At 40.1% G+C, this 18990-nt stretch overlaps 3 protein-coding genes across 4 annotated transcripts in view; 2 read left to right on the top strand and 1 right to left on the bottom strand.

Annotated features, from left to right (window-relative positions):
• Positions 1 to 12708, bottom strand: part of LOC6585342 (dual specificity mitogen-activated protein kinase kinase hemipterous) — a 14163-nt gene extending 1455 nt beyond the window's left edge. The window contains exons 1-8 of the mRNA XM_044007576.1: positions 11654 to 12708; positions 8728 to 9203; positions 7770 to 7949; positions 7473 to 7693; positions 7184 to 7351; positions 3209 to 3756; positions 2729 to 3142; positions 801 to 1496 (exon numbers count right to left, since the gene is read on the bottom strand). Coding sequence (XP_043863511.1) covers positions 801 to 1496; positions 2729 to 3142; positions 3209 to 3756; positions 7184 to 7351; positions 7473 to 7693; positions 7770 to 7949; positions 8728 to 9203; positions 11654 to 12068 — 3118 coding nt within the window. The 5' untranslated portion in view covers positions 12069 to 12708. The remainder of the gene's footprint in view (positions 1 to 800; positions 1497 to 2728; positions 3143 to 3208; positions 3757 to 7183; positions 7352 to 7472; positions 7694 to 7769; positions 7950 to 8727; positions 9204 to 11653) is intronic.
• A 340-nt stretch (positions 12709 to 13048) lies between these two features.
• LOC6585343 (dual specificity mitogen-activated protein kinase kinase 6) lies at positions 13049 to 16692 on the top strand. 2 transcript variants are annotated; one of them, XR_001448966.3, is made up of 6 exons: positions 13049 to 13650; positions 14384 to 14774; positions 14831 to 14963; positions 15406 to 15608; positions 15696 to 16072; positions 16490 to 16692. XR_001448966.3 is itself a non-coding variant. In XM_002010939.4 (5 exons), exons 1-5 carry the CDS (start codon positions 13589 to 13591, stop codon positions 15912 to 15914), a joined length of 1008 nt encoding a protein of 335 aa, XP_002010975.1. In that variant the 5' UTR covers positions 13049 to 13588; the 3' UTR covers positions 15915 to 16692. The 2 variants fall into 2 exon arrangements, 1 of the variants encoding a protein (XP_002010975.1); XM_002010939.4 differs by having other exon boundaries at positions 15696 to 16692.
• Positions 16693 to 17667: 975 nt separating this feature from the next.
• LOC6585344 (probable alpha-aspartyl dipeptidase) lies at positions 17668 to 18901 on the top strand. Its single transcript, XM_002010940.4, has 3 exons — positions 17668 to 18034; positions 18091 to 18651; positions 18710 to 18901. Exons 1-3 carry the CDS (start codon positions 17931 to 17933, stop codon positions 18768 to 18770), a joined length of 726 nt encoding a protein of 241 aa, XP_002010976.2. The 5' UTR covers positions 17668 to 17930; the 3' UTR covers positions 18771 to 18901.
• The last annotated feature ends 89 nt before the right edge of the window (positions 18902 to 18990 follow it).

The raw sequence follows: 18990 nt of genomic DNA, 5'->3' as shown, positions 1-18990 counted from the left end.
CCATATATATAGCCTTAGGTATGACTTAGCACATCATTAAATTCTACATTTATAGCCTTAGGTATGCTATAGCACATCATTCATGCACATCAGTTTAGCTGAGAGTGCTTAAGCTCAGTCGATTCTATATGCCGATTCTCTGTTCTGTTAGGTCTTAGAATTCATGATGAAATGGTCAATTTTTCAACGTATAAATGTTATCGATAACTGTAACTATCATATTGTTAGGTAGTAACACTCTGGTTTGGTCACCCTATATGAGATTCTGAAAATCCATTTCGTAGTTTACAAGTTCGCATAGCAGGCAAACATTACTGGATTAACAAAGCGGATCGATTCGATTGTTATCGAAGTGCAGTGAGTTATCGGAATGACAATTTTATATTTGAACTAGCTATACACTAAATTTATATACATTCAAGTTAAAGTCTGCAGGCTCGTACAAACACACAAACATAAGCAGATCAACGAAGCTAATCGATCCGATTGTTATCGATAGAACTAGCTATACACCATATTCAAGTCTCAAATTCCTGTAGTTAACGACTCCGATCGGACGAACAGACGAGCATGCCACAATCGAGGCAGTTTATCGTCCCTACAAGGACATATACATACATATATACATACATACATATATACACTTAAGCATATTACCCACAAGTTTCATTTGCAATGATTTCATGGTATATATACAAATAACAAAGCAAACGCAAACTCAAACAAATTCAAGCGCAAAGATTATAATGCATAGCAAAAGTGCGTGACATAGCAGGCAGCTTTCTGTCTGCTACACTCACCGGCATCCGTTTGCGTGCTGTAGAGATGCGGCTGCTGCTGCTGCTGCTGCGGCTGCTCTCTGGCTTCCAGATTGCTGCTCGTCTGCTGGCCCAGCAGCTGGCGACGTGCATACAATTTGCTCAGCTTGCTGCCAGCTACCTGCGCCGTGCCATAGTCCGGCTGCAGCTGCTCGGGCGATCTGCTGGGAGGCAGGCTGCTGCTGTCGCCAGTTGTTGCTGCTGCTGGCGCTGCTGGTGCTGTAGTGGGCGTCAGCGGCAATGGCTGATATTGCAACTGGGCCGCAGTGCCCACACCAAAATGTCCGGCGGCTGTGGCACAGGGAGAGGCGGGCGCTGCGCTGGCTATTTGGGAGCACGTCGACTGCGTCGAGGACTGACTAGAGGTGGAGTGCGACGACGGTGGCGCCACATAGTTGCTGTGAAACGGATTCGTGCTGGTCGTAGCTGCTGCAGCCGGCGCAGCACGCAGCATCGTTGGCGTCAGCGGCGGCGCCGGCGCCGGCGGCGACTGCAGAAAGTGATAAAGCTGCGGCGACTGATGGGGCTGTGGAAGCTGTTGGGATTGTGGTTGCATCTGATAATGCTGTGGCAGCTGTTGGAATTGCTGCTGCTGCTGCTGCTGTTGCTGTTGCTGTTGCCGCTCGGCAGCCTCTTTTTCACGCAGCTGATTCTGTTGATGGTAGAAGCGCTGCAACACTGCATAGACAGAGATGGAGAGAGCATGAGCATGAGAGAGTGAGAATATATATTTAAAAAAAAAAAGATTTTAAATTGCAATAGAATAACTAAAAGGGAACTGGGAAAATAGGAAAAGCTAAACGAGGCAATTGGAGTTAAAGATTAATACTAGACATACAGAAAGATCAACGTAACAATTAAATCTAGTAATAGGTCTAAGGTCTGAAATCTAGCCTATGCACATGGATTTCTGATTCGATTTGTTTTTGCACAGCTACAGACATGCCTATAGAGCTATATCAGAGTTAAGTTACATACATATATACATATACAGTAGAATCCGGTTATAGCGACTTTACTTATAGCGTCCATTCTGGTCCCAAGACAAACTTATGTGGGCAAACCTAGAGAGTCTTTCAGATTTAACAAGGATCCCTGGAGCGCCGCTATAACCTAATTCTATATATATACATACGGTAGGGTCCCCATAATTCAAAATGGCAAGGCGATCAGTTTTTTTTCGATTGACATAGATATTCAAACTTATCGAGAATTATTGAGAACGAATTGATATCAAGGGATAGCATTTTTTTCGATCTAGCGGGGTACCATTTATCGGGACTCGATTGTATATTTCTTGTGTGATATACATATGTGATTATCTCTGTCTTATGCTATTATCTAAATGATTTTTACTAGTTAACAAATTGGAATATAATTAGGCTGTCTATATATGCAGGTCTTTCAAGAACCTCTCTGTATCATTCAAATCAAATCATTGCTATCTACAGCGGCTTCGTCTTCTCCTTTCGACTTCTGCTATGAAGCGGTATATACTACTAATATATGATTAGACTTATACATATTACATTAAGAGAATATCATAAAAAAAAAGAATTCATTAATTAGCTAACTATGAACACTAAACTAAGATAGAACTACTTTCAAGCCCAGCAACCTGAGTTTACTGTGACACATGGACAATCTGCTTAAGCTGATCTACAAATGATTGATATACAGTAGAAAGTCGATAACTCGAAATGCCAAGGGTTCTTTTTTTTTTATTGAGAATAATTGAGAACGAATTCTTTCGATTTATCGAGAAGTTTCAATTTAACGGGGTACGAATTATCGAGACTCGACTGTATATATGTTATGTAAAATGTCTTACAACACATCAACAATCTGTAGTACAGCTTAAGCAGCCTTGTCTAACTTATTGTATAACTTATATACTAAATGTCCCTCACCTATGGGACTCTGATTGCCCGGCTGCAATCGCTGCTGCTGTTGCTGTTGCTGCTGTTGTTGTTGCTGATTGCTGAGCTGCAATGTTGTTGGCAACGTTGTTGTGCCTGTTGCTGTCGCTGTCGCTGTCGCTGGCTCCATTATCAGATGCTTGCGCTGCAGCGTGGGCGAACTGAGGGCCAAGTTGACATTATCAATTCTACTATCACAGGTGTCGTAGGGCAGCCGCCATTTGGGCGTGGCCAACAGTTCCGTGGGCGTTTTCACTTTCCTATTGTGATGCGGCAGTGTTGTTGGTGTTGTTGTTGCTGTTGCTGCTGTCGGTGTGGCTGCCGTTGGTGTTGTCGCTGTAACAATGGGCTGATGTTTCTTCTGGCTGAACGGCGATGAGGTTAAATTGCGTAAAATCGATTGACCTGCAACAGACAAAAGGCGTTAGCTGGTGCACGTGACTGCAATTGCCAAATGCCATATGCACATACCTATGCTGCTGAAAACAGACTCCTTCTTGGGACTCTCGTCGTGGTACTTGTAGTGAGAGCCATTGCTCAGCTTGCGCTGCATAAAAGGCGACTTGCGATAGAGCTTGCCAATGTCATTGTGCCCGCCAGCAGCCGGAACAGGGACAGCAGCGCTTGACGGCGGCGACAGCGGACTGGCGCCGCTGCTGCTGCTGCCGCTGCCACCGCTGCTAAAGTAGTTCATTGTGTTTGCCGCCGACGTTGCTGCCGTTGCTGTCGTTGCCGTTGCTGTTTGTTGAGGTAGTTGTGTGGCTGATTGTATGAAATACTGCGTAACCGGCAACTGTTGCTGCTGCTGCTGGTGCTGCTGCTGCTGGTGCTGCTGATGGTAGCTTGGAATCTGTGTGGGTTTTATTGTCTTCAGCGTTTGTGTTTGCGTTGGACTACGCGCTGCTGCTGCTGTTGCTGTTGCCGCTGCAGTTCTTCCATACAATGTGGCAGCTTCCTTGGCGCGTGTTGCTGCTGCTGCTGCTGCTGTTGTTGTTGTTCCTGTTCCTGTTGCTGTTGCTCTGCAAGTAATGCAAGTAATGTTATTGATTGTTGCCAACAAATTATCAAACGAAAACACACACACACACACACAAAATGTACGCCAGCATGGCAGCGAAAGAGTGAAAAAGACACAAAGAGAGCAAGAGACAGTGAGAGAGAGAGAGAGAGAGAGAGTGACAGAAAGAGAGGGAGGGATAGAGTTTGTGTGTAATGCGAGTGAGTGAAAGCAGGAGGCATGTGTGTGTGTAAGTGTGAGTGTGTGTGTGTATGCTAAATGGGATATATAACACATATATATATATGTATATATGTAAGCTAAGCGAGATCAATGAGAGAGTGAAGCGTATGAATGAAAATGGGAGCAACACTAAACAAAGAAAGCAAGAGTTGAAACGAGAGAGAGAGAGAGGGAGAGGGAGATCTAGATTTGACGCTAACTAAAATAGCTGCAATTATTGACACTGATTATCTTCAATCCTTTCGATTAAAATCGATATCTATCGATCGTTTGATTGACATCGATAACTAACTCTAGCTGGAAAATACCTCTTGGTAAACTTATCGCTATATAGAAAGATCTAACGATGATATATTGTACATCGAGACATAATTAGGACACAAATATCGATAACTATCGATAGTCATAGTTACTCGCGACATATTCACTGAAATCTGCTACACTTTTAGCATTATTCGACAATTATACCTTTGAGTAAACTTGTGTATTCGCTGCTATCGTTATCGCTATCGATAGGTTTCCATCGTTCTCTCTTATTTAAAATGTAAGGCTGGTTATCAATATTTTTCTGTATCCTCATATACTCCTACTAAAACTGTCTCTATCTCCCTCCCTTTCTTCACAATCCATCGTAATTGCCAAAAAGTGTTCTATTGCAATGGATCAACAAATTTTGAGCCGCTAGATGGCGCTGAAGAACACCCCAAGAATACAAACAAAAATGGCCTAAAGAAAGAAATGAATACGAATGGAATGAAACAAGCGAAAGGCTGAAACATGATAAATACATAAAGACCGTACATAGATTAAACTAGAAATGTGTATATACTTTACAAATATATTGATATATATATATACAAAAGCGATATGTGCAGTATGTGATGGCATTGAAACGAAACAAAACGGAATGAAACAGAACGAAACGAATGCGCTGCAGACATTTATGAAGCGTAACAAAGGATGAAAATGTATAAAAATATAACCAAACGAAATTTTCAGAAATAAAAAGAAATTAAAAACAAATAAAAGTTTTACCTCGATTGATGATTGAAGTCGATATTTATTTATTGAATTTATTTTATTTGTGTTTTTAATTATTAATAAATTTAATTGAAATATAAAGCGGCAGGCAACATGCAGCGGAATAACAATAGAAATACATCAATTGATTAGTAACAAAATGAAAATTAAATTTAGTAATCAAAATAATCGAGTAACAAAAGAAACAATCAAGAAAACAATTGGAAAAATAATGAAATCATGCATAACACAAAATAATAAATAACAATTATAATTATAATGATAATAATAACAATAATAATAATAAAACTCGGTCGTACTTACTGAATTTACTTTCATATATTTTTTTGTTTTTTTGGGAGGATTTTTTTGTTTTTGTTTTGTTTTGTTTAATGGTTTTCGATTTATTTTTGGATTATATATCGTGGTAAGGGTATATAAATTAATGTTATATTTATATATACATATATACTCTCAAAGAGATATATACATATATAGCTATATAATGTTGATTTCTTGCATTCTCGGTTTTAATTAATTAGGTTTTTGTTGTTTTTTGTTGTTGTTGTTGCTGTAGTTTAGTTTATGTTTTGTTTTTTTTTTTTTTTCTTTCTTTCATGTTTTGGTTTTAATCGGTTTTACAGTTTGTCTGACATTATATTTGCGTTTATTATATATAATAAGTATATATATTTATATATATACCTATATATATATATAAATATATATATAATTATATGTCTCTATATATATATTAGGAATTAAGTAACCTACAAAAAATTGTAATAAAAAAGATGAAAATAGAAAATCAAAAAAGAAACACACAAATTAAATAGTCAATAAAACGCAAAATATTCGAATTTTATTCGTTTCTCTATTGTTTCTTGTTTCTACGTAATACCTATTGAGGTGGATAGGGGACTGGGTGTGGGTCTACTAGAGGAGATTGGGTACGTCGATGCTAAATATTTGTATTGTATTTACATGGCATATGCACTGCACTATATAAACTGACAGTCTATGGGATTAGACTCGATTTTCTTGATAGGTGGAACGAAACGAAATGAAACATACTTGAATGTTCTCACTGGGCATGGCTACATTTAGCTTGAAAGCGAAATGGAATGGAATAGAACATATACATCTCTTATGGATGATTTTTTTCAGGAACGAAACGGAATGAAACTGAACTGTTTAGCTGGTAATGGCTACATTTACTTGAATGCGTAACTGAATGAAATAGATACGATGTATGTTCCATATAGCTCAGGAACAAAACGGAATGAAACACGATTCGGATTTGAAACGATATGAATCTGAATGGGACTGAATTGAACGGACTCAGATGCAGCTCTCATCATGGTTGAGCTTTCGTTTCTTATCCCAGAAACGAAACGGAATGAAACAGATCTGAAAAATTCTCAGTATGCCCGCAGCAAGTGCAACCTTTTAGCATAAATGTAAGTGTTACAAAAAAAAGAAAACAAATTTTTTTTAAATAAAACAAGTAGCTAAAAAGCTAATAAAAGGCAATAGAAATGTGCTCAAATTGTAGTAAAATAGAAGGAATAAAAAAAATTATAAAAAATAGTTAAGAGTGTGTGATTAATAGTAGGAGCGAAAGAGAGGCATGCCAACTGTTTTTGCTATGTGTAGGAAAGAGTTAAGAGAGAAGCTTAGTTGTTTTTAAGAATTTTTTTAGTTTACAAACTTCAGCAAACACCCTAGAATTAGGTACGATTTTTAGTTGTAGTTCAATATTATTATTATTATTATTTTTTTTTTTTTCATTTCATTAATTTCTTCTTTTTTTTTTTTTTTTGCCTACCTGTTAGGAAATTGTTTTTGATGTCAGAGTTAGGCTAAAGAGAAATCAAAATAGAAATCGCAACGCAACGGAATGAAACAAAAGCGGAAACGGAAACAAACAATTGAAACGAAGCGTTGTTGTGTTCATGACGTCCACGCACACACACACACACACAAGCGTACATACACGTACGCACTCTCACACACACACACACACGGACACACGGACACACAGGCACACAGACAGCAGGCAATGGCTAAGGGCAAATTGTTCTCATATTTTGTTTGCTGGCTCGGGGACTTGGGTCGGGAATATTTGGCTTATATGTGTATATAGAGAAAGTTGGCTCTCGTCTAGCGGAACTTGTTGAACTCACCTCGTCAGGGTGGCATCACCATTGGCGCGCATACGCTTCCCGGCAGCGGAGTCCATCACATTTTGAAACCAGCCAGGCACATCGATCTTGGCCTGCTCATACATCTTGATAAACGGCTGGGCCAGCAGCTCTGGATACTTGGGTCGATCCTGATGGTTCTTAGTGAGGCTGTAGCCAAATGCAAACGTATAAAGAGAGAGACAGATAGAGAGAGAGGGAGAGAGAGAGAGTGAGTATGTGAGTTGATATACATATTCATTTATATACATCTATATCAATATCACTTTACCACTTGATGACAAAGTCACGAAACTGTTGACTAAAATTGTATCCCTCGCCGCTGGGCAAACACGGCGGCTCCGAGTCGAGCACCTTGGTCAGCACCTCAAAGTCCGTATTACAGCCCTCGTATGGTGAACGTGCAGTTGCCAGCTCCACAAGCGATATGCCCAATGACCAGACATCTGCTCGTATATCGTACTTTGGTTTCTTCGGATCGATGCGTTCCGGCTGCACATTGAAAATTGTTTTGGTAATTCAATATCGATACAAGTATATATATATATTTCGTATTATCCCGACTTACCGCCATATAGGCTGCACAGCCAGCGGAACGTGTGTTCGCTTTAGAGTCCACTAAACGTCCGCTAATCCCAAAATCGCATAGCTTTATATTGCCGCGCTCATCAATCAAAATGTTCGATGGCTTCACGTCGCGATGGATGACGCCGTGTTTGTCCTTCAGATAGGACAAAGCATTGACCGTCTGCGAATCAGAAGAAGATGGTAAACTTTTAATAACTACTAAAGGCCTTCAGTGTTGTATAACAGTAAAAAAACACAACACATTTTAGCACTGCATATTACTTAAATAAATTGGTCTTAACAATTAAAGCTAAAATTTATTCGCCTCTGTAGCTTATCAATCTTTAAAGGTCTTTATTAAAATCAGTGCTGTAAAGGACCAATACTATCGACATGCTTAAAACATAATTCCAGCTCACTTTTGCCACTTATCATTCAAGCTATCCAGCTCTCAGTCATATACAAATTATAAATTAGTGTTGTAAAGGATAAAATTTGATAAAACCTGTCGTTTATCAACACTGTTCAGGCCTACAGCCATATGTTTCCGTATTTTTATCAACGCTTGCATATTTTTTTCACATTGAAGAAGTGGAGAGTAAATTATTCTAATACTTTTCAACACTACTGTTCTATTTTACTGCATTTTAACTTTGTTTACTTTACTTTACATTCAAGTAACTATTACTATAAAAACATATTAGTTTTGACCACCAATATTGTTATTCAACACAATAATTTATCTATTCTAACCTTAAAAAAAAACAGTGTTATTTAACATCACTACTCTACTACCCCTGGCTATCACTATCTAGCTACTACTCTACGTACATTTTAGCTTTAATCAATTTTGTCACCAAAATCGACCTATTCTAATCTAAACAAAAAACAGTGTTGTATAACATAAATGCTTTACCAAAGCTTCACTACATATTTTTGGGTTAAAGAGCCGCACTTACCGCCACCGTGACTTTGCCTAGAATGGGCTCCGGCACCGGCTTCTTGGTCAATTTGAGCAATTTATCGAAGCACATGGACATCAGCTCCATGCAGATCCAGACATCCGGATCGCGCACAAAACAGCCCAGGCACTTGACGATATATTTGCAGTCGTGCGACTTGAGCACAACATCCAGGTCCATCAGAATGCGCTTGTTCTCCTCGGCATTGCCGGTGCGTCGCATCTGTTTGACGGCAATGATCGTGTTGCTGGAGACATGCAGCATTTTGACCACATTGCCGCTGGTTCCATTGCCCAGATCGCCCAGATGCTGCAGATCGTGGATATCTGTCGGATATTGATGGCCATTGATATTCAGTTTACCCGTCTGACCCATTATCATCTTCAGCTTCTTATCCGTTTCCGTTTCGGAAGGATGCAGCTGTGTGGGCAGCGGCAGCACCATGCGACGTCGCGTTGATCCTCCAGATTCAGCTAGAGTGGCAGAGAAGAAAAGAGATAGCATGAGTGAGAACGGTTTCATACAAATATGGATGGTACAAATTCATAAAAATTTCAATATAACAGTTTGTGTTGCCTTCGTCAAGATTTTACCGGCTAGATCTAGCTATAGTTTTTAGAAGCCACTATGGAAACGGAATTCTAGCTTTTAACAAACAATTCAGCTTGTTTTGCGCTAGTTTTATATATCCGCTGTTAAAATGCAAGCTAAAGTTTGTGTTGCCTACCACAAAAACTTTCCAGCTAGATTTTACTTTTGTTTCTAGCAGGTATGAAATTCTAGCTTGTAGTTTGTTTCTAGCTTTTATGTAGAACGCATTCTATATTTAGTTAAATTTACGTTTACATTCAAATTGCAAATTGACCCATTTTATATCAACAGCCTTTTTTATCAATATCAATTTAGCTTTGTTTTGCTTTGCACTGATTTAGCTTTATGCTGCACTCTAAAAACGGCAACACTGACCAATAACCGTTAGTCAAAAACAAAGCGCATATATGTGCGTAAGTGTGTGTGTGTGTCTGTGTGTGTAAGCATGATATGCACACTGACACAAAGCTCATTTACTTCGAGCACATTCGCCTGCTGTTCAAGGCCAGCGCTATCAGTTGCGTTGATTTCGAAACGTGGGAATTTGCTTGGCCAAACATTTTTATCTATATCTATAAATTGTTCTATAAACAGGGCGCCACAAATGTCAATAAAAGTGGCCGTAGCAAAACAATAATCAATTTAATTGAGAATCGCATTATAGCCATTCTGATTTTGATTATATGTAATCCTAGACAAGAAATCAGCTGGAAACCAAATCAATTCCAGTTCTAGTTTTATTTTTAGATCAATATGTTCATTATATTATGCATTATTCATTATATATATTTACATATGTATGCATGCATATCCAAAACAAATAAATCTTGACCCACTGTGCGTTACATTAGCTACAAATAGCAAGACGCATGGAGTGCGTTGTTATTGCTCAAATTAGGACTATAATTATTGTTGTTATTGTAAGCGTTAAATAGTTATTACTTATCAGTTGCTTCAAATGAAATATTACTACTTATAAAAACAATAACAACAACGACAATAACAATAACAATAATACGCAACACGAAGACAAATTTCGCCGCAATCCTCACGCGAGTCACGCTGTCTCCGCTGTGTTCGCCTCAGTCGCAGTCGCAGCCGCCGTCACTGTCTCACTGTGGCATACGCGCATTTGTGTGTGTGTGCGCGGGTGAAGAAACGCGAAACCAAAAGCGAATACAAAAACAAACAACAAAGCCACGGAGAGTCGACGCTGGCGGCAGCCGTCGCGGCGAAGTGCGCGTATCAAGACATTTACTCCGGAAATGCCAAAAAAAAAAATGCCAACAAACATGCCAAATGAAATCGGCAACAGAAGCGACGAAGACGACACACACACACACACACACACACACACAACATGCACAAATAGAAACGCACTAAATGGGAGAGCATCTGTGTAGAGTGAGCGGGAAAGATAAAAACGAGCTGCAAAGTGCATTTGCCGTTAATTTGCAATGAGCCTCACGTGTGCAAGGCGTGCACAAGTCTAATTGGAATTGGGACTTGTGCAGAGCAACCATGGGAGTCGTGAATCCAATTGGGCTTGCTATTGTTCCGTTTCATTAAATAGTCTGGCGATCTGATCTAGTTGGGATTTTCTTAATGGCAATTTGATATCAAACTGAAGGCTGAGATATTTAATTAAAACAACTGTTTAATAATTTGAATAAGCACAAGATTATAGAGTACATTCAAACAGAATTCAAGTGCATCATACATATTTATTTATTTATTTTTATGTTTTTTTATTTAAACAGGCTTTTACTACCCAATTGGCATCTTAACAAGTTGAACATTATAAATGTTTCAACTATTAATTACTCATATTTAAAAACATCATGTTTTCTATTTCAATTCATCAACAACGTTTCCAAGCAGACAGTTTAAAGGACAATTCCAATCGGAAACAATGCGAATATGATACAAACACAAACACACGCAAACACATATACATATGTAGGCAAACACAAAGCAAGCAACGCCGGCAGCGACGCGGACAAGTGTATGTGTTGATGCTGCCGCTGCTGCGGCGCTGCTTCGCTGCATTTGGCGAAAACAAGTTTTCGTGTTGTTTTTGGTTTGTTTTGCTCGCAGCGTGCGCTTATCTATGCAATCGAAACGCAGAGATCGATAACGTGTGCCCTTTGTTGAGGGTATTACAAACACACACATCCACATACATACACACACACAAACATGAGTAAATGAGTGTTTATCGTATCTATCGAAACGCCAATTTCTTATCAACACACACACACACATGCATGTGCATATATGTATGCATGTGTGTAAGTGTTTATGTATTTTTGTATTTATGTATGAAACTTACGTATGGGCAAACTGGGCGTTGGGCGCATACTCCTGGTAGGCGGGGCAAAACCCCCGCCAGCAAAGATACCAGACGACAGAGACGCTGACGTCGACGTTGGCACCGGCAGCGCTGTCGCTGGTCTGGTTGGTGAGGCGGCGGCGACATTATTGGCAACAGAGGCAGAGGCAGCGCTAGCGGCGGCTGCTGCTGCTGTTTGAGCTTGTGATGCTGCCGCCGCTGCGGCGTTAATGGCCGCTGCACTGTTTGGTGTTGCTGTTGCTGCTCCTGTGTTTGTTGTTGTTGTCGATATTGTTGTTGGCCGAACACGCTTTGATAAGACGATTTGTTCATGTGATTCGTTTTGCGCCTGCAGCGCCACCTCCAACGACTGCAGCCGACTGCCAATTGTCTCAAATTCGATTGTGCTGGACATTGTTGCAGTTGTTGTATTCTTTCGCCTCCTCCTTCTGCTGCTGCTGCTTCTCTTTAGTTCGGTTGTTGTTGTTCTAAATTCGATTTTCCCAGCGTTTTGTATTTATGGCTGCTGCTGCTGCTGCTGCCGACACACACATATGCACAACCTTACACACATACACACATGGACACACACACACAAGTGTGCGTGTGTGTGCCTTCTGCTATTGCACTTGTATGCGTGCGCGTGAACTTTCCACTTGCAGAGGCCGCAAAACAACAACAAATAAGATTTCACGAACAACAAACAAAAAACAAAAACAGACACGAAATACAACAGAGACGCACGAGCGAACGCACGCACTCACGCACGACACAGCAGAGCGCAACAACAACAACAATAATATATCTCGCGATTCTTTTCCTTCTTTTTTTTATGCAGCAGCAGCGCTCGTTAGTTTTTGTAGGCGCACGCTTTAAGCTTTGGAGCGTTACACGCGGCGTATGTTTAGAATTGATGTTGGCTGACGCGCGAACACTTGCACTTTTGCATTACACATTAACAATTAGCTTTATTTGCTGCTTAATTCGCAATGCACATCCTATTAAACAATGTGAAACAGTCCACCACCAACAAGAAGATAGTGTGTGAAGTGTGGCCATATGTGCATAGTTCGCAAATACACTCATCTCTTTAACAACCAGCTGGCAACGATGAATCGATATATCGATATATTAAACATTTTTTGTGGTAAAGTAGCTACAAATATTTACATACATTCGCCTTGTACTTTGAGTTGCATGAAAGAAAGCCTTTTCAAAAACGTAATTTATTGTTTTACACAGAATGAGAGGCAGTAATTGTTTGCTACCATCATAGAGATCCATTTTCCGTGCTTGCTTCAAGGACAAACACATAATCTAGTGTGACCGAATAAAATACCAGAATATCATATGTGATTAAAAAACGAACAGGAAACGGCTGAGTTGGCAACACTGTGATTATCCCACTGTATTGTTTTCAACGAGGACGAGTTCTACGCGAGTGCTGGGTGAAAAAGAAAAGAAAACGAAAAACTAAATATCAAAGAAAAGTTAAGCGACGAAAACAGTCAGAGCCGCAGCGAGCGCGGCATTTGGTCTGCATTTTTTTCTCAACACGCACAAGTGTACCCGCAGCAGGCAAACATTTCAACAACACGATTTGACCAAATGTGGTAAAAATAGCAAAAGCCAGCAGCAGCAGCAGCAGCCGCCGCCGCTCCATCGACGTCGCCGTCGTCTTCGCTGTCGACGGCCCAATAAAAACCCACACAGCAGTAGCAGCCGCAGCAGCAGCAACAGCAATAAAAGTATCAAAAAGTGGAGCAAATAATTTCAGTTACCAGGCGAAACGTGCAGCGCAACACGCGTGAATAAATCCAAAAAGTGCAAGTGCAGGCCGCCAAAGACGCACACGCACATACACCCACCTACATATACATACACACGCTCACACATACATCCGCATACGTACATATATCTAAACGACAGAGCGCAATGTCACGACCACGTCCGCGTCTCCCACCCATTGGCATTCCGCGTGAGCCGGAACCGGCATTGTAAGTGCATTGGGGGTTATGACATTATGACACTTGTTCGTTTTGCTTTTGCCTATGCTTCTGCGTATCTCTGTATGTGTGTGTGTGTGTGCAGAGTTTAGCTAATGTGTGCGAAGAGTGCGCAAGACAATCTATGTTTTTTTTTTTGGCATTTTGTTTTCATGTGTGTGAGAGTGTGTATGCAGATTGATCTGGCTCTATGAACAAAATAACACACAGCTGTACAGGCTTGATCGAATTTTATATACCCTGGAAATCCAAGAAATCCTGCCTAATCAAAATATTTGAACTATTTCTTATTGATAAAAACTCGATTCATATTCAAATAAGTTGTTTATGTTAAATTCACGGTACTTGTTTCCCTCTAAAAAACACATAAATCATTTCCAGCCAATATCAATCAGTCAAAACAAAACGAATAAGCCTCAAATGGCATACTAGCCTTATTACTATAAGAACTCTGTTAACATAATGTAAATCACATACTGTTAACATTTACCCGCTCAAATAATTACTATATCAAAATAACATTGACCACACATCGTTCCTCTGCTAACATACTGTTAACATTTCGCCTCACAAATAATAGTGATATCAACATACTCTTAACTTCTAACATATTATCAACATTTGGGCATACCAGTAATTCTTCTGCTTAAATACCGTAATACCGACATTGCATTAACATTTAGCCATCCTGCTAACATACTGTTACATTACATGCCGTTAACAGTGTGCCACCACGTAATCTGGACTCCCGGGCGACCATACAAATCGGCGATCAAACATTCGACATCGATGCGGATAGTTTGGAGAAGATTTGTGATTTAGGACGCGGCGCTTATGGCATCGTGGAGAAGATGCGACACAGGCAGACGGGCACTGTGCTGGCCGTCAAGCGCATCCCAATGACAGTGAACTTCCGTGAACAGCAACGTCTGATCATGGATCTGGATATATCGATGCGATCCAGCGATTGCCCCTATACGGTCCACTTTTATGGGGCCATGTACCGGGAGGGCGATGTCTGGATCTGCATGGAGGTGATGAACACCAGTTTGGACAAATTCTACCCGAAGGTCTTCAAAAATCAGCTAACCATGGAGGAGACGGTGCTCGGCAAAGTAAGCCTTACTCTATCTGCATCTCTTTCACTCTCTATATGTGCACACTCTCTCAGATCGCGATGAGCGTGGTTAGCGCCTTGCATTATCTGCATGCCCAGCTGAAGGTCATCCATCGCGATGTAAAGCCATCAAATATATTGATCAATCGCAGCGGCCAGGTGAAAATATGTGATTTTGGCATCTCAGGTAAGCGCTGTGTTCTTCTTCCATTTCATTCTACACGATTCATAATTATAGAGCATCGGAGCTTGAGAGCTATTTAAAATAGTCTATGGATGGATGGGGAATAGAATTATGAATATAGGAATTCAGAGGCTTCGGATGGATAGGGAATAGAATTATGAATGAATATATGAATCCAGCAGTGGAGCATTGGAAACTGCCTACAGTTTTCTATCAAATTGAAGAAACAAATGGAGCTGGAACTGCGTAAAGTAAACTTATTTGTGGATCAAGATTTATAGATCAAGTACTTACTTACCATAAGGGAATCGTCCTATGTCTAGCTTAAGAAATCTATTGAAAGAAAACCTTATGATATAGAACAACTTCCTTGATCCAATTGGCAGAGCAATCGGTTAGCAATTGCAGTTTATATAAGATAATATAATGCTACTATCCTTCGCAGGCTATCTGGTCGATTCGGTGGCAAAGACTATAGACGCTGGCTGTAAGCCATATATGGCACCGGAACGTATTGATCCGCAAGGTAATCCAGCCCAATACGATATACGCTCCGATGTCTGGTCGCTGGGCATCAGCATGATCGAAATGGCCACCGGGCAATATCCCTATAACAAATGGCGAACGCCCTTTGAACAGTTGCGTCAGGTGAGCGACAGATGGAGCAGCTGCTCCAGGTGTGGCCAATGCTAATAGTAATGTTCTTCCTCCCCTCCTCCACCGCTCGCTGCTTAGGTTGTTGAGGATGATCCGCCACGACTGACGGCCGGCACATTCTCCGCAGAGTTCGAGGACTTTATAGCGACGTGCTTGAAAAAGGAATATACGGCGAGACCCAATTACGAGCAGCTGCTGCGGCACAGCTTTATCGTGGAGCATTTACAACGCAACACGGATATATCCGAGTTTGTGGCAAGAATATTAGATCTGCCCGATGAGCAGGCGTCGCAGTAGAGCGGCAAGCGCAGCTGGAACAGAAGCAGGAGCAGGAGCTGGAGTAGGAGTAGGAGTACGCGTACGAGTAGAAGTAGGAGTAGGAGTAGAGCGTGCGGAGTTAATCAAGGATCAACATGTCTTCTCTACTCAATGTGAAACTATTCAAAAAACAAAATGTAAATTGCCGCCGTCTTCTACATGCATTTTGTATGTGTGTGTGTGTGTGTGTGTGTGTGTGTGTGTGTGTGTGCGTGCGTGCGTGTAGGTGTTTAAGTGCTTGTGTGTTTATTAATTTCTTGTCTTTCCCCTCTTCTCGTACACATGATTATGTATTTCTATTGCGATCCCTCTCTCTATCAGTCTGTCTGTGTATGTGTGTGTGTATGCATGATTAATTTTCCTTCTCTCTCACTCACTGTATGTCTATCCTTTTCTGTATGTATAGACGTGCAAATCAAATTGTTAGCTTAAGTATAAATCAAACGAAATCAATTCTAGGGCACACACACACACACACACACATATATATACATATATATATATATATTTACCTATTACATAAACTGCAAAAATTGTAATTTTCACATTTGCAGCGCTCAAAAGATCGAAACGTGAAAATTAAAACAAACAATACAAACAACATTAAACTATATATATAAACACGAGAAAATAAAACCAAACTGTGCCTCAGCCTTGGCAGCCCAGTTGCTGTCAAACTGTAAAATGTAAAACTAAATTAAAAACTATTAAATGCCGTGCAGCATGCAACATGAAGGAATTACAAAGAAATGAAGAAGAAAAAAACAACGCCAAGCAAAATGTGTAAATTGTTTAACAAATATACGTGAAATAGCTAAATTAATGTTGAAAGCAAACAACAATTTGTGTAATTATTGTTGATTTGTATATCAAAATATATATATACACGTATATATATATATACATATATATATATAATATTATTTTTTGTTTCTAATAATAATAATTAATTTATACGCAAATACCTTAATATAAACTCACTGTAAAATGAAGCAAAAACTGAAATGCTTTATTGAAACATACATACTTATGTCTGCCGAAATACTTACACACATATACACACACACACATGCATATGCATAATGTATAATATGTACAAAAAGCAACAGCCAAATTCATTTGTTGTTGTTAATAATAATATATGTTAAAGAAACAAAACAAAAAAAAAAAAAAAAAAAAAAAATATGCAATAATTCAAGTTAGTTAATTATGAGATGCTTGAATTTTGGCATCGTGGCATCGAGACACGGCAGTCAATTACGTACACATATACATATACATATACACATACATATACATATGTATACATACATATATATTTCATTTTAAGCAATATAATTGAACAGAATAAATTTGCAAGCATGTCAAACAAATGCCTAAACAAGAAAAAAATAACGTTTCCATTCTGGCTTTTTGTGTTCTAAAATACACAAAATGAAGAGAAGAACTCGAATAAAATTTATTGTAATTGCTATTCGTTATTTCAATGCTTTTATATATTTAAATGATTCGATAATTCAAATACCCGCCTCATAAACCGATACTAAAAAAAATATTAATCGATACCTAAATATCTATTGGAATACAAAATTGATATCGATCATTTTCCACACGTTTTGTTATTGAATGAAGATATCAAATGAAAACTTACTTGATATATCGATGTGCTTAAATTATTAAATACCAGCAAATATCGGTACGCCGATGTATCGCTGTAAGCGTATCTTATAAAACCACCATTTAATATCGGCCAATTAGCAGTGGTGTACTAGAAAGTTTTTTTAATACCGGCAAATGTAGGCCAAATGACGATAGTGCCCTTGACATATCGCTGCATGTTCTGTGCACTCAACTGTTGACTTTTTGCTCAGCATGAAATATCTGTATGTTCATTTGTATTGTTTTCACTTATCGCCTACCCCAAGTACCACCATAAAACAACGATAATCCGAAGTACTGATTAAATGCTATTCTACGTGAAAGAGACGTTGGAAAATGAATAGCGGTGCGCGAAACTTGTTGTTGCTCTCGTCGTCCCGATTGCATGGCTACGGCTACTTGGAGCATGCGCGCGCCCAACTGGAGGATCTGTTCAAGGCGTAAGCACAAATATCTTATCAAGAGTTCGGCTTATCAGAACATTGAATTCCTGCAGCAAGAATGTGAAGACCGTGCTCTTTGTGCCATACGCCTTGCGGGATCACGACAAATATACGGCAACCGTCAGAGCTGCACTGCAGCCTTGGGGCTATGCAGTGGAAGGGCTGCATACGAAACCCGATCCGGGGCGGGCGCTCCGCGAGGCGCAGGCCATTTTCGTGGGCGGCGGTAATACGTTTGTGCTGCTGAAGCAGCTGTACGAACTGCAGCTGGTCGAACTGATCCGCCAGCTGGTGCTGGAGCAGGGCCTCACCTACGTGGGCAGTAGTGCCGGAACCAATGTGGCCACACGCTCCATCCACACCACCAACGACATGCCCGTCATGCAGCCGCCCACCTTCGAGGCCCTGGCTCTGGTGCCCTTCAACATCAATCCGCACTACCTGGACGCGGACCTCAGCAGCCAGCACAAAGGCGAGACGCGAGACGAGAGAATCGAGGAGTTTGTCAGCTATCATGCACGTCCAGTGCTCGGGCTGCGTGAGGGCACCAGCCTGCGCGTCCAGGGCGATCGGGCGACGCTACTGGGCGAACGCAACGCCAAGCTCTTCAAATCGTAATTTAAAGCGACTTTCAAAATACATCCGTTATACTAACAACTGTTGTACTTACAGCGATGGCAGCACCGTGGAATATGAGCCACAGTCCGATCTCAGCTTCCTGCTGAAGGAATGACATGGATATATTGACAAAGATTTTGTTTTACATACATTTATTTGATATATATATATAACAACTAGATTATATAATCGGCATGTTCGTAATAGATCTTACACATATTATATTTACATTATATATCCTCTATATATATATGCTAAAAACTATGACTACACTTCAAAAAAATCCTCTTCTTTTATTGCCAATGCTAACAACTATTTACATACGTTTTGCCTTT

The sequence above is a fragment of the Drosophila mojavensis genome, unplaced genomic scaffold, assembly GCF_018153725.1.
Source record: "Drosophila mojavensis isolate 15081-1352.22 unplaced genomic scaffold, ASM1815372v1 contig_136, whole genome shotgun sequence".
In the NCBI taxonomy this organism is placed as follows: Eukaryota; Metazoa; Arthropoda; class Insecta; order Diptera; family Drosophilidae; genus Drosophila; species Drosophila mojavensis.
This window is presented reverse-complemented; position numbering and strand designations above follow the sequence as displayed.